General features: G+C 37.6%; 1 protein-coding gene across 1 annotated transcript; it reads right to left on the bottom strand.

Moving 5' to 3' along the window:
* Positions 1-2,808: 2,808 nt before the first annotated feature.
* Positions 2,809-5,735, bottom strand: LOC127708128 (uncharacterized). The gene is made up of 3 exons (XM_052212971.1): positions 5,657-5,735; positions 5,214-5,327; positions 2,809-3,074 (listed from the first exon to the last, which is right to left on the bottom strand). The coding sequence occupies exons 1-3, from the start codon at positions 5,721-5,723 to the stop codon at positions 2,890-2,892; spliced, it is 366 nt and encodes a 121-aa protein (XP_052068931.1). The 5' UTR covers positions 5,724-5,735; the 3' UTR covers positions 2,809-2,889.
* Positions 5,736-16,609: the final 10,874 nt, after the last annotated feature.

Raw genomic sequence — 16,609 nt, 5'->3', positions numbered from 1 at the left:
TGACATATCAAGAAAATACTAAAAAACAAAGTATATGAAACATAAGTGTATGATGACTTAATTACAAAAACGTTTATTCATTTGCAAGTTGAGACTGCCAAAATAAGTCTTTTGCCTGCCTTTTCCTTTGTACTTATAATGGTATAGTACAGCTACTGACAGTCCCTGCAAAACTTTCCTTCAGTCTCGGGGGTTAAAAGAAACATTAAGATAAAATACTAGTAATTTGCCCCGGTTTTGAAATGCAAAGCTTGAGATTTTTTGTAATCCTTTTTGAAATGCCTTATACTAGCCAAGCAAGACAAATTAATCTTTGAGGTAGGAATAAATTGTACAGCTGTAGGAGTAGATACTGCAGATGCAGATGAATATTAATCATTTGAAATTTTGGATAAAAGAAGTAAAACACAAATACCAAGGTGACATTTAAAACTCTTTGATAGGCAACATCATGCTCAGACTCATAGGAAACATCAGGAGCAGGTTTCTTCTCTCTGTACTGTTGCATGTAGTAGTTGGCAATCGTGCTGAATGATACAAACTGAGATCCTTTTCCTTGAAGTCAAATATAGAGATTGAATCGAATTCTTCATGAAAACGGCAATAAACACATCTATCTTGTCCCACATCTATTGCCTTAAAATGTGTGTATTCTTTGCTGTTGCCTTTGACAACTTTTGAGAGATAGAAATTTAGCAAACACATAATTTCTATTACATTTGATTATACTCTTATTTCGGTTCTAATCCGATGTGGAATAGAATTAATCTCTCCGTAAAACTCGCACGAAGCTAAAAGATTCGTCAGGGGTTACTTCCATTCATAAGTTGCAAAAAGTAGTCCCACGTACACCTACGCGTATTACCCAGGTAGATCTTAATAGGTAACTGCAGGTCACTATTATTTTACTGAACTATAGGTGCCTGCAGGTCACAATACTATTTGTCTCTACCACAGGTGCATGCATGTCACACTGCTATTTATCTGTACCATAAGTATCTGCAGGTCACAGCATTATTTATCTGTACCATAGGTGCCGGTACGTCACACTGCTATTTATCTCTACCATAGGAGCCTGCAGGTCACACTGCTGATTTTCTTTGCCAATAGAGTGTCTGCAGGTCACCATACTATGTATCTGTACAATAGGCGCCTGCAGGTCACACTGATAATTGTCTGTACCATAGGTACCTGCAGGTCACACTACTATTTATCTGTACCATAGGTACCTGCAGGTCACACTACTATTTATCTGTACCATGGTGCCTGCAGGTCACACTACTATTTATCTGTACCAGCAGGTCACACTACTATTTATCTGTACCATAGGTACCTGCAGGTCACACTACTATTTATCTGTACCATATGTACCTGCAGGTCACAATGCTATTTATCTGTATCATAGGTACCTGCAGGTCACACTACTATTTATCTGTATCATAGGTACCTGCAGGTCACACTACTATTTATCTGTACCATAGGTACCTGCAGGTCACACTACTAATTATCTGTACCATAGGTACCTGCAGGTCACACTACTATTTATCTGTACCATAGGTACCTGCAGGTCACACTACTAATTATCTGTACCATAGGTACCTGCAGGTCACACTACTATTTATCTGTACCATAGGTACCTGCAGGTCACACTACTATTTATCTGTACCATAGGTACCTGCAGGTCACACTACTATTTATCTGTATCATAGGTACCTGCAGGTCACACTACTATTTATCTGTACCATAGGTACCTGCAGGTCACACTACTAATTATCTGTACCATAGGTACCTGCAGGTCACACTACTATTTATCTGTACCATAGGTACCTGCAGGTCACACTACTATTTATCTGTACCATAGGTACCTGCAGGTCACACTACTATTTATCTGTACCATAGGTACCTGCAGGTCACACTACTATTTTTCTGTACCATAGGTACCTGCAGGTCACACTACTATTTATCTGTACCATAGGTACCTGCAGGTCACACTACTATCTATCTGTATCATAGGTACCTGCAGGTCACACTACTATTTATCTGTACCATAGGTACCTGCAGGTCACACTACTATTATATAATAATGTTGTGTTTAACATTGACTATGTGAAAATAGTAGCCAGGGTGAGAGACAATAGTGCAAGAACCGAAGGGGAGTGCACTATTGTCTCAAACCCTGGCTACTATTTTTCATAATAGATGTTAAACACAACATTAATATCATTATTATACTGACTGTTTACTATTTTGATAGTGACAATAATGTATTTCAATGTAAAAAAATGCCTTTTATGTAACCTTATCAACATATATTTGCTGTCTTAACGAGACTTTGACTTTGTCTTCATAGCTGCTAGAAAGATTAACAAAGGAATTGATTCAATAGTATGTTTTGAGGTGAAATATTGATTTTAACTCTGTATCTGTATATAAATCATTATTGACATACAATAGAATACTGGTTGGCCTGGTGCTAGAAGTTGTGTTAAACTTGCTATAAGGTTCCAGCGGTTTGCTCATTGTTGAAAGCTTAAACTCATGTTCAATTCAAGATGAAGAAGTACAATTAAAGCATTATGTCCTAGATTTGTTTACCCTGTATTATTTTGGATTTGTCTCAAGAAGGTGTACTCCAAACCTCTTCCATTTCATTTATAAACCTTCTCCACAGTACTCTATAACTTAAAAAAAACAAGTAATATTAACAGTAAATTTCATTTATTACAATTTATCTGTAACAAATGACTATTTTGGTTTCAATAGCAATAAACATATGTAAACAAATATAAAATAAAGTTTGAACAGAAACTACGGTATTTTAAAGTCTCTTAAATGTCCGCATAATTCAAATAATATCTACTACAATGTATTTTCCATTATTGTTCAAATTCAATTATTGTAATAGTTGATATTAACAGTACAATTTGAAATATTCATCAATGGCATCATCTTCATTTGCTTTGGGGCACTTATTTGGTGGTCAGAATTCTCCACTGATTGGCAATAGTCCACCAAAACATCATCAGGTAGTCCCAGAAAGTCAATGATATCTGGATCATATGGTGCAGTTTCAACTGAAATAATTTAAACAAAATCAGCTTTTGAGTGTGAACAAAGTACCAATACTATTAGATAACAAATTATTCTAGTTGAACATAAAAAAAAAGTTGCACAAATAGTTCTTGGCCATATTTACACTTATAGCGGTACATTATTTGTACTATCAAAAACAAGTAAAAGGGTACTTTCATTTTTAAATGTATTGAAGAATGTTGAGACATAAATGTATTTACATGTGTTAAATATGTAATTAATTCACCTGAATGCCATTTTGTTCATGAACTCCATTATATGTAACGGGACATGTAGGAGAGTGACTTTAAGGAAGATCTCATTGTTGAAGACTATGTGACAAACATTTTTGTCATTTATTTCATGTTGTTGACCCAAAATATATGTTGAATAGTTAATACTATTTCAATAGTACCTGAATACAAAAATAAAAAGGAGAAAATACCTTGTCTCTTACTATTTCTAACAGCAGAAACAGTCTCTATTACTGGTAGTGGTATTGGCTGTTCATTCTCATCCGATGTGAAGGTAGAAACAGTCTTTTCCTGGGACAAAATAACTGTAATATAAAGAATTCAGTTTGCTTTTGCACTATCTTGCATGTAAGGAGAACTATTTATATATTATATACAGACTATATGTACAAAAGGAGCCATATGAACAGTTGTCTTATCTTGAAACAGTACAACCCAAGTTTAGTGGCAAATATTAGAATACAATTATCGATGTGATTTTATTGTGCTATAATATTTGATGGGAGTCAATGCTACAATGTAGTGTGCTATATTTCATGGTACCAACAAAACTATTTTTCATAGTCAATGTTAAACACAACATTAATATCATTATTATACTGACTGTTTACTATTTTGAATAGTGACAATAGTGTATTTCAATGTAAAAAAATGCCTTTTATTTAACCTTATCAACATATATTTGCTGTCTTAACGAGACTTTGACTTTGTCTTCATAGCTGCTAGAAAGATTAACAAAGGAATTGATTCAATAGTATGTTTTGAGGTGAAATGATTGATTTTAACTCTGTATCTGAATATAAATCATTATTGACATACAATAGAATACTGGTTGGCCTGGTGCTAGAAGTTGTGTTAAACTTGCTATAAGGTTCCAGCGGTTTGCTCATTGTTGAAAGCTTAAACTCATGTTCAATTCAAGATGAAGAAGTACAATTAAAGCATTATGTCCTAGATTTGTTTACCCTGTATTATTTTGGATTTGTCTCAAGAAGGTGTACTCCAAACCTCTTCCATTTCATTTATTAACCTTCTCCACAGTACTCTATAACTTAAAAAAAACAAGTAATATTAACAGTAAATTTCATTTATTACAATTTATCTGTAACAAATGACTATTTTGGTTTCAATAGCAGTAAACATATGTAAACAAATATAAAATAAAGTTTGAACAGAAACTACGGTATTTTAAAGTCTCTTAAATGTCCGCATAATTCAAATAATATCTACTACAATGTATTTTCCATTATTGTTCAAATTCAATTATTGTAATAGTTGATATTAACAGTACAATTTGAAATATTCATCAATGGCATCATCTTCATTTGCTTTGGGGCACTTATTTGGTGGTCAGAATTCTCCACTGATTGGCAATAGTCCACCAAAACATCATCAGGTAGTCCCAGAAAGTCAATGATATCTGGATCATATGGTGAAGTTTCAACTGAAATAATTTAAACAAAATCAGCTTTTGAGTGTGAACAAAGTACCAATACTATTAGATAACAAATTATTCTAGTTGAACATAAAAAAAAAGTTGCACAAATAGTTCTTGGCCATATTTACACATATAGCGGTACATCATTTGTACTATCAAAAACAAGTAAAAGCGTACTTTCATTTTTAAATGTATTGAAGAATGTTGAGACATAAATGTATTTACATGTGTTAAATATGTAATTAATTCACCTGAATGCCATTTTGTTCATGAACTCCATTATATGTAACGGGACATGTAGGAGAGTGACTTTAAGGAAGATCTCATTGTTGAAGACTATGTGACAAACATTTTTGTCATTTATTTCATGTTGTTGACCCAAAATATATGTTGAATAGGTAATACTATTTCAATAGTACCTGAATACAAAAATAAAAAGGAGAAAATACCTTGTCTCTTACTATTTCTAACAGCAGAAACAGTCTCTATTACTGGTAGTGGTATTGGCTGTTCATTCTCATCCGATGTGAAGGTAGAAACAGTCTTTTCCTGGGACAAACTAACTGTAATATAAAGAATTCAGTTTGCTTTTGCACTATCTTGCATGTAAGGAGAACTATTTATATATTATATACAGACTATATGTACAAAAGGAGCCATATGAACAGTTGTCTTATCTTGAAACAGTACAACCCAAGTTTAGTGGCAAATATTAGAATACAATTATCGATGTGATTTTACTGTGCTATAATATTTGATGGGAGTCAATGCTACAATGTAGTGTGCTATATTTCATGGTACCAACAAAACAAATAAATACATGCATTTCTCCTAGGTTATTTTTTCTTTGCATTTCTTTGATTATTTTGATAGTTTACATGATTATACTTACTAGTTACACTCCTACTTTCTGTCTGTTGTAATATTCCATAGGTACATTTACTTAATGCATCAGACATACTCTTTTTCTGTTTATCTAAAATGTATTTATAAAAAAACAATGAAAACATTTATATGAGTTCAGAAAATGATTGACAGACAGTAAAATTAATTTATAAACATGCACAATAAAATAAAGAATGTACTGCGTAAGATATATAGATATATCTTTTAACTGTATTCAAATTTGAGCAATTGCACAATGAATATTAAATATTTGTGTAGCATTTACCTGAAGTATCATAACAGTAGCTTGATAAAGATGCCTCATTTCTGTGTCCACTGATATTCTTGATGTGACGGGATTGGAAGCCACTATAGTCCAGCAAGGTTATGCATGTTGACCGGATACAGTGGTTGGTGTATTCTCTACATAGTTTTGCTGACTTTGACAAATTCTTCATAAACACTTTTATGGTGTTTTGTCCAATGGGTTCGTTCCTGAACCACATATCATCTTGTTCACTGTATGAATTCTTTGGGTGCAAGAATAATCTGTTACTTGCATTATTGTGTTTCTTTAGATATTTAACAAAAGACTTAACAGGACATCTATCTGTGCCAGTAGCATACATCATTCCACCTGTACCCTCCGTCTCATTTGTAGTACCTTGGTGGTTTTTTGTTAGTTCTGTTGTAAGTTTACGGACATACATCTGCCCTTTTTGATCCGAGTCAACTTTAAATTCATCAACCTTCAATTGTGAGAGATTTTCTTGACCCCTTCTGCAGAAATATAAGATTGTCTCGAATATAGTTTTATTTAGGAGGCCCTGAGGAGTTAACGTGTTAAAAACTAGTGGGTGTTCATAAAGTATTTTCAAATCCTCCAGTGAGATAGCCTCATGGTGGGTGACAGTTCCTTTCCCCTCTTCTCTCGTTTTCCTGAGTAGGGAAGTAAAATTGTCGTTCGCTCGGGTAAATTCAGGGTCGGTTATTATGTCAAAAAACCTGTCGTTCTCCTTCAGATATCTATTTATGCTCTGTCGTATGGCTAGAAGAGTGTTTTTCTTGTAATATTCTTGACTTTTATTTCGGATGTTGGCATAAAAATCTTGCAATAAATTTGCGATTTCATCTTTTGTGGCTTCCAAAATGTCAATTTCCATACCTCTTTCAACAATGAAATCTGACAAAACTTTAACAGCAAAATTTGTTGGTTGACCAGTTTTCTTGGACTTAAAGTTCTCTTTTCTAAATGTTGTAGGGTCGTCTTGACCAAACCGCGACATCTTGCTTGTTTTGTTTTTTTTGCAGACGACAGTATAGTCATTAAGCGACTTTAATTAGTGGTTTATAACATCGTTATTTCAAGCGCACATATGATCAGGCTAATAAGTCCAGCCCACTTGTCTGTCAATTCAACAAAGCTCCGCCTTTTCGCGTGAAATCAAACAATGATTGACGTTAAAATCAATAGTATATTGCAACAGCAAGACATACTATTTTCGCATAGTGCAGTTAACGCTATATATTTCTTTTAAAAACTATGCAAAAATAGAGTAATTTAACTATAGAAGGACATTCTTACAGGAAGTATAATAATCATCTGTATCATAGGTACCTGCAGGTCACACTACTATTTATCTGTACCATAGGTACCTGCAGGTCACACTACTACTTATCTGTACCATATGTACCTGCAGGTCACACTACTATTTATCTGTACCATATGTACCTGCAGGTCACAATGCTATTTATCTGTATCATAGGTACCTGCAGGTCACACTACTATTTATCTGTACCATAGGTACCTGCAGGTCACACTACTATTCATCTGTACCATAGGTACCTGCAGGTCACACTACTATTTTTCTGTACCATAGGTACCTGCAGGTCACACTACTATTTATCTGTACCATAGGTACCTGCAGGTCACACTACTATTTATCTGTACCATAGGTACCTGCAGGTCACACTACTACTTATCTGTACCATAGGTACCTGCAGGTCACACTACTATTTATCTGTACCATATGTACCTGCAGGTCACAATGCTATTTATCTGTACCATATGTACCTGCAGGTCACACTACTATTTATCTGTACCATAGGTACCTGCAGGTCGAACTACTATTTATCTGTACCATAGGTACCTGCAGGTCACACTACTATGTATCTGTACCATAGGTACCTGCAGGTCACAATGCTATTTATCTGTATCATAGGTACCTGCAGGTCACACTACTATTTATCTGTACCATAGGTACCTGCAGGTCACACTACTATTTATCTGTACCATAGGTACCTGCAGGTCACACTACTATTTATCTGTACCATAGGTACCTGCAGGTCACACTACTATGTATCTGTACCATAGGTACCTGCAGGTCACACTACTATTTATCTGTACCATAGGTACCTGCAGGTCACACTACTATTTATCTGTATCATAGGTACCTGCAGGTCACACTACTATTTATCTGTACCAGCAGGTCACACTACTATTTATCGGTACCATAGGTACCTGCAGGTCACACTACTATTTATCTGTACCATAGGTACCTGCAGGTCGAACTACTATTTATCTGTACCATAGGTGCCTGCAGGTCACACTTCTATTTATCTGTATCATAGGTACCTGCAGGTCACACTGCTATTTAGGGAGCTAACATTTGATTTTTATTTGGGGGGTGGCAGGGGGGAGGGGGGGGGTCTAGTGGTCTAGGAAGATTTTTTTTTAAAAAGGCAGAACACGATTTTTGAGTAAAAAAAAAGGCAGGATGAGCAACTTGGGAAAAAAAAAGGCAGGTTGACAATTTATGTAAAAAAAGTCAGGATAAACAATTAAAAAAAAAAAGGCAGGACCGATTAGGGTGAAAAATAAAAAGGCAGGACAGAGATTACAACTAAAAAAAATGCAGGACAAAATTGTTCATCCAAGCCACCCCCTCCCCCCAATGAATATCAAATGGTAGCTCCCTTATATGTACGATAGGTGCCTGCAGGTCACACTACTATGTATCTGTACAATAGGTACCTGTAGGTCACAATGCTTTTTCTCTGTACCATGGTGCCTGCAGGTCACACTACTATTTATCTGTACCATTGGTGCCTTCAGGTCACACTGCTATTTATATGTACGATAGGTGCCTGCAGGTCACACTACTATTTATCTGTACCATAGTTGCCTGTAGGTCACAGTGCTATTGATATGTACAATATTTGCCTGTAGGTCACAGTGTTATTTATCTGAACCATAGGTATTGTAGATCACACTCTATTTATCTGTACCATAGGTGTCTACAGGTATCTTAACCATAGGTACCTGCAGGTACCTTCACCACAAAAACCTGCAGGTCACACTGCTATTTATTTGTACCATAGGTGCCTGCTGGTCACACTTCTATTTATCTATACCATAGGTGCCTGCAGGACACACTTCTATTTATCTGTACCATAGGTGCCTGCAGGTCACATTTCTATTTCTCTGTGCAACATGGGCCTGCATGTCACACCACTACTTATCTGTATAATAGGTGCATGCAAATCACACTACTATTTATCTGTACCATAGGTGTCTGCAGGTCACGCTCCTATTTATCTGTACAAAGGTGCCTGCAGGTCACACACTGTTATTTGTCTGTACCATCAGTGCCTGCAGATCACACTGCTATCTATCTGTATCATAGGTGCCTGCAGGTCACACTACTATTGACCTTTACCAAAGGTGCATGCAGGTCACACTACTTTTTATCTGTATCATAGGTGCCTGCAAGTCACACTTCTATGTATTTGTACGATAGGTGCCTGTAGGTCACAGTGCTATTTATTTTAACCATAGGTACCTGCAGGTTATTATACTATTTATTTGTATAATAGGTGCCTGCAGGTAATACTTCTATTTTTCTGTACCATTGGTACCTGCAGGTCACACTACTATTTATCTTCACCATAGGTACCTGCAGGTCACACTACTATTTATCTGTATCATAGGTACCTGCAGGTCACACTACTATTTATCTTCACCATAGGTGCATGCAGGTCACACTTCTATTTATCTTCACCATAGGTGTCTGCAGGTCACACTACTATTTATCTTCACCATAGGTGCATGCAGGTCACACTTCTATTTATCTTCACCATAGGTACCTGCAGGTCACACTTCTATTTATCTGTACCAAAGGTGCATGCAGGTCACACTACTTTTTATCTGTATCATAGGTGCCTGCAAGTCACACTTCTATGTATTTGTACGATAGGTGCCTGTAGGTCACAGTGCTATTTATTTTAACCATAGGTACCTGCAGGTTATTATACTATTTATTTGTATAATAGGTGCCTGCAGGTAATACTTCTTTTTTTCTGTACCATAGGTACCTGCAGGTCACACTACTATTTATCTGTATCATAGGTGCATGCAGGTCACACTTCTATTTATCTTCACCATAGGTACCTGCAGGTCACACTACTATTTATCTTCACCATAGGTGCATGCAGGTCACACTTCTATTTATCTTCACCATAGGTGTCTGCAGGTCACACTACTATTTATCTTCACCATAGGTGCATGCAGGTCACACTTCTATTTATCTTCACCATAGGTACCTGCAGGTCACACTTCTATTTATCTGTACCATAGGTGCCTGCAGGTCACACTTCTATTTATCTGTACCATAGGTGCCTTCAGGTCATTATACTATTTATCTTTACAATAGGTACCTGTAGGTCACACTTCTATTTATCTATACCATAGGTGCCTGCAGGTCACACTTCTATTTATCTGTACCATAGGTGCCTGCAGCTCATAAAACTTCTATCCATATGAACCATAGGTGCCTGCATGTCACACTACTATTTATCTGTATAATAGGTGAATGCAAATCACACTACTATTTTTCTGTACCATAGGTACCTGCAGGTCACACTACTATTTATCTGTACCATAGGTACCTGCAGGTCACACTACTATTTATCTGTACCATAGGTACCTGCAGGTCACACTACTATTTTTCTGTACCATAGGTACCTGCAGGTCACACTACTATTTATCTGTACCATAGGTACCTGCAGGTCACACTACTATTTATCTGTACCATAGGTACCTGCAGGTCACACTACTATTGACCTTTACCAAAGGTGCATGCAGGTCACACTACTTTTTATCTGTATCATAGGTGCCTGCAAGTCACACTTCTATGTATTTGTACGATAGGTGCCTGTAGGTCACAGTGCTATTTATTTTAACCATAGGTACCTGCAGGTTATTATACTATTTATTTGTATAATAGGTGCCTGCAGGTAATACTTCTATTTTTCTGTACCATAGGTACCTGCAGGTCACACTACTATTTATCTTCACCATAGGTACCTGCAGGTCACACTACTATTTATCTGTATCATAGGTACCTGCAGGTCACACTACTATTTATCTTCACCATAGGTGCATGCAGGTCACACTTCTATTTATCTTCACCATAGGTGTCTGCAGGTCACACTACTATTTATCTTCACCATAGGTGCATGCAGGTCACACTTCTATTTATCTTCACCATAGGTACCTGCAGGTCACACTTCTATTTATCTGTACCAAAGGTGCATGCAGGTCACACTACTTTTTATCTGTATCATAGGTGCCTGCAAGTCACACTTCTATGTATTTGTACGATAGGTGCCTGTAGGTCACAGTGCTATTTATTTTAACCATAGGTACCTGCAGGTTATTATACTATTTATTTGTATAATAGGTGCCTGCAGGTAATACTTCTTTTTTTCTGTACCATAGGTACCTGCAGGTCACACTACTATTTATCTGTATCATAGGTGCATGCAGGTCACACTTCTATTTATCTTCACCATAGGTACCTGCAGGTCACACTACTATTTATCTTCACCATAGGTGCATGCAGGTCACACTTCTATTTATCTTCACCATAGGTGTCTGCAGGTCACACTACTATTTATCTTCACCATAGGTGCATGCAGGTCACACTTCTATTTATCTTCACCATAGGTACCTGCAGGTCACACTTCTATTTATCTGTACCATAGGTGCCTGCAGGTCACACTTCTATTTATCTGTACCATAGGTGCCTTCAGGTCATTATACTATTTATCTTTACAATAGGTACCTGTAGGTCACACTTCTATTTATCTATACCATAGGTGCCTGCAGGTCACACTTCTATTTATCTGTACCATAGGTGCCTGCAGCTCATAAAACTTCTATCCATATGAACCATAGGTGCCTGCATGTCACACTACTATTTATCTGTATAATAGGTGAATGCAAATCACACTACTATTTTTCTGTACCATAGGTACCTGCAGGTCACACTACTATTTATCTGTACCATAGGTACCTGCAGGTCACACTACTATTTATCTGTACCATAGGTACCTGCAGGTCACACTACTATTTTTCTGTACCATAGGTACCTGCAGGTCACACTACTATTTATCTGTACCATAGGTACCTGCAGGTCACACTACTATTTATCTGTACCATAGGTACCTGCAGGTCACACTACTATTTATCTGTACCATAGGTACCTGCAGGTCACACTACTATTTATCTGTACCATAGGTACCTGCAGGTCACACTACTATTCATCTGTATCATAGGTACCTGCAGGTCACACTGCTATTTAGGGAGCTAACATTTGATTTTTATTTGGGGGGTGGCAGGGGGGGAGGGGTCTAGGGGTCTAGGAAGATTTTTTTTTAAAAAGGCAGAACACGATTTTTGAGTAAAAAAAAAGGCAGGATGAGCAACTTGGGAAAAAAAAAGGCAGGTTGACAATTTATGTAAAAAAAGTCAGGATAAACAATTAAAAAAAAAAAGGCAGGACCGATTAGGGTGAAAAATAAAAAGGCAGGACAGAGATTACAACTAAAAAAAATGCAGGACAAAATTGTTCATCCAAGCCACCCCCTCCCCCCAATGAATATCAAATGGTAGCTCCCTTATATGTACGATAGGTGCCTGCAGGTCACACTACTATGTATCTGTACAATAGGTACCTGTAGGTCACAATGCTTTTTCTCTGTACCATGGTGCCTGCAGGTCACACTACTATTTATCTGTACCATTGGTGCCTTCAGGTCACACTGCTATTTATATGTACGATAGGTGCCTGCAGGTCACACTACTATTTATCTGTACCATAGTTGCCTGTAGGTCACAGTGCTATTGATATGTACAATATTTGCCTGTAGGTCACAGTGTTATTTATCTGAACCATAGGTATTGTAGATCACACTCTATTTATCTGTACCATAGGTGTCTACAGGTATCTTAACCATAGGTACCTGCAGGTACCTTCACCACAAAAACCTGCAGGTCACACTGCTATTTATTTGTACCATAGGTGCCTGCTGGTCACACTTCTATTTATCTATACCATAGGTGCCTGCAGGACACACTTCTATTTATCTGTACCATAGGTGCCTGCAAGTCACATTTCTATTTCTCTGTGCAACATGGGCCTGCATGTCACACCACTACTTATCTGTATAATAGGTGCATGCAAATCACACTACTATTTATCTGTACCATAGGTGTCTACAGGTCACGCTCCTATTTATCTGTACAAAGGTGCCTGCAGGTCACACTGTTATTTGTCTGTACCATCAGTGCCAGCAGATCACACTGCTATCTATCTGTATCATAGGTGCCTGCAGGTCACACTACTATTGACCTTTACCAAAGGTGCATGCAGGTCACACTACTTTTTATCTGTATCATAGGTGCCTGCAAGTCACACTTCTATGTATTTGTACGATAGGTGCCTGTAGGTCACAGTGCTATTTATTTTAACCATAGGTACCTGCAGGTTATTATACTATTTATTTGTATAATAGGTGCCTGCAGGTAATACTTCTATTTTTCTGTACCATAGGTACCCGCAGGTCACACTACTATTTATCTTCACCATAGGTACCTGCAGGTCACACTACTATTTATCTGTATCATAGGTACCTGCAGGTCACACTACTATTTATCTTCACCAATAGGTGCATGCAGGTCACACTTCTATTTATCTTCACCATAGGTGTCTGCAGGTCACACTACTATTTATCTTCACCATAGGTGCATGCAGGTCACACTTCTATTTATCTTCACCATAGGTACCTGCAGGTCACACTTCTATTTATCTGTACCAAAGGTGCATGCAGGTCACACTACTTTTTATCTGTATCATAGGTGCCTGCAAGTCACACTTCTATGTATTTGTACGATAGGTGCCTGTAGGTCACAGTGCTATTTATTTTAACCATAGGTACCTGCAGGTTATTATACTATTTATTTGTATAATAGGTGCCTGCAGGTAATACTTCTTTTTTTCTGTACCATAGGTACCTGCAGGTCACACTACTATTTATCTTCACCATAGGTACCTGCAGGTCACACTACTATTTATCTGTATCATAGGTACCTGCAGGTCACACTACTATTTATCTTCTCCATAGGTGCATGCAGGTCACACTTCTATTTATCTTCACCATAGGTGTCTGTAGGTCACACTACTATTTATCTTCACCATAGGTGCATGCAGGTCACACTTCTATTTATCTTCACCATAGGTACCTGCAGGTCACACTTCTATTTATCTGTACCATAGGTGCCTGCAGGTCACACTTCTATTTATCTGTACCATAGGTGCCATCAGGTCATTATACTATTTATCTTTACAATAGGTACCTGTAGGTCACACTTCTATTTATCTATACCATAGGTGCCTGCAGGTCACACTTCTATTTATCTGTACCATAGGTGCCTGCAGCTCATAAAACTTCTATTCATATGAACCATAGGTGCCTGCATGTCACACTACTATTTATCTGTATAATAGGTGAATGCAAATCACACTACTATTTTTCTGTACAATAGGTGCCTGCAGGTCACACTACTATCTATCTCTATTATGTGTGCTTGCAGGTCACACTGCTATTTATATGTACGATAGGTGCCTGGAGGTCACACTGCTATTTATATGTACGATAGGTGCTTGCAGGTCACACTGCTATTTATCTAGTAAACAAATAAATAGTAGTGTTACCTGCAGGCACCTATGGTAAAGATAAATATTAGTGTGAACTACAGGCACCTATGGCACAGATTAATAGCAGTGTGACCTACAGGCAACTATTAAACAGATAAATAGCAGTGTGACCTATATGCATCTATGATACAAATAAATGATAGTGTGCCCTTCAGGCACATTTTGTACAGAGCAATATCAGTGTGACCTGAAGGCACCTATGGTACAGATAAGTAGTAGTGTGACTTGCAGGCACCTATGGTACAGATGAATAGTAGTGTGACCTGCAGGCACCTATGGTACAGATAAATAGTAGTGTGACCTGCAGGCACTAATGGTACAGATAAATAGCATTGTGACCTGCAGGTACCTATGGTACAGATAAATAGTAGTGTGACCTGCAGGTACCTATGGTACAGACAAATAGTAGTGTAACCTGCAGGTACCTATAGTACAGATAAATAGTAGTATGACCTGCAGGTACCTATGGTACAGATAAATAGTAGTGTGACCTGCAGGTACCTATGGTACAGATAAATAGCATTGTGACCTGCAGGTACCTATGGTACAGATACATAGTAGTGTGACCTGCAGGTACCTATGGTACAGAAAAATAGTAGTGTGATTTGCATTCACCTATTATACAGATAAATAGTAGTGTGACATGCAGGCACCTATGGTTCATATGAATAGAAGTTTTATGAGCTGCAGGCACCTATGGTACAGATAAATAGAAGTGTGACCTGCAGGCACCTATGGTATAGATAAATAGAAGTGTGACCTACAGGTACCTATTGTAAAGATAAATAGTATAATGACCTGAAGGCACCTATGGTACAGATAAATAGAAGTGTGACCTGCAGGCACCTATGGTACAGATAAATAGAAGTGTGACCTGCAGGTACCTATGGTGAAGATAAATAGAAGTGTGACCTGCATGCACCTATGGTGAAGATAAATAGTAGTGTGACCTGCAGACACCTATGGTGAAGATAAATAGAAGTGTGACCTGCATGCACCTATGGTGAAGATAAATAGTAGTGTGACCTGCAGGTACCTATGATACAGATAAATAGTAGTGTGACCTGCAGGTACCTATGGTGAAGATAAATAGTAGTGTGACCTGCAGGTACCTATGGTACAGAAAAATAGAAGTATTACCTGCAGGCACCTATTATACAAATAAATAGTATAATAACCTGCAGGTACCTATGGTTAAAATAAATAGCACTGTGACCTACAGGCACCTATCGTACAAATACATAGAAGTGTGACTTGCAGGCACCTATGATACAGATAAAAAGTAGTGTGACCTGCATGCACCTTTGGTAAAGGTCAATAGTAGTGTGACCTGCAGGCACCTATGATACAGATAGATAGCAGTGTGATCTGCAGGCACTGATGGCACAGACAAATAACAGTGTGACCTGCAGGCACCTTTGTACAGATAAATAGGAGCGTGACCTGCAGACACCTATGGTACAGATAAATAGTAGTGTGATTTGCATGCACCTATTATACAGATAAGTAGTGGTGTGACATGCAGGCCCATGTTGCACAGAGAAATAGAAATGTGACCTGCAGGCACCTATGGTACAGATAAATAGAAGTGTGTCCTGCAGGCACCTATGGTATAGATAAATAGAAGTGTGACCAGCAGGCACCTATGGTACAAATAAATAGCAGTGTGACCTGCAGGTTTTTGTGGTGAAGGTACCTGCAGGTACCTATGGTTAAGATACCTGTAGACACCTATGGTACAGATAAATAGAGTGTGATCTACAATACCTATGGTTCAGATAAATAACACTGTGACCTACAGGCAAATATTGTACATATCAATAGCACTGTGACCTACAGGCAACTATGGTACAGATAAATAGTAGTGTGACCTGCAGGCACCTATCGTACATATAAATAGC

This window comes from Mytilus californianus, unplaced genomic scaffold (genome assembly GCF_021869535.1).
Source record: "Mytilus californianus isolate M0D057914Y unplaced genomic scaffold, xbMytCali1.0.p SCAF_7, whole genome shotgun sequence".
NCBI classification, from domain to species: domain Eukaryota; kingdom Metazoa; phylum Mollusca; class Bivalvia; order Mytilida; family Mytilidae; genus Mytilus; species Mytilus californianus.
This window is presented reverse-complemented; position numbering and strand designations above follow the sequence as displayed.

What these genes read in the sequence shown, in the direction of transcription:
- LOC127708128 (XM_052212971.1), bottom strand. Translation starts at nt 5,723, where the DNA reads ATGTCTGATGCATTAAGTAAATGTACCTATGGAATATTACAACAGACA. An exon ending in AGAAAGTAGGAGTGTAACTA is followed by an intron (nt 5,328 to 5,656) that starts GTAAGTATAATC and finishes TTTATATTACAG; the next exon opens with TTAGTTTGTCCCAGGAAAAG. An exon ending in TAGAAATAGTAAGAGACAAG is followed by an intron (nt 3,075 to 5,213) that starts GTATTTTCTCCT and finishes AAATTATTTCAG; the next exon opens with TTGAAACTGCACCATATGAT.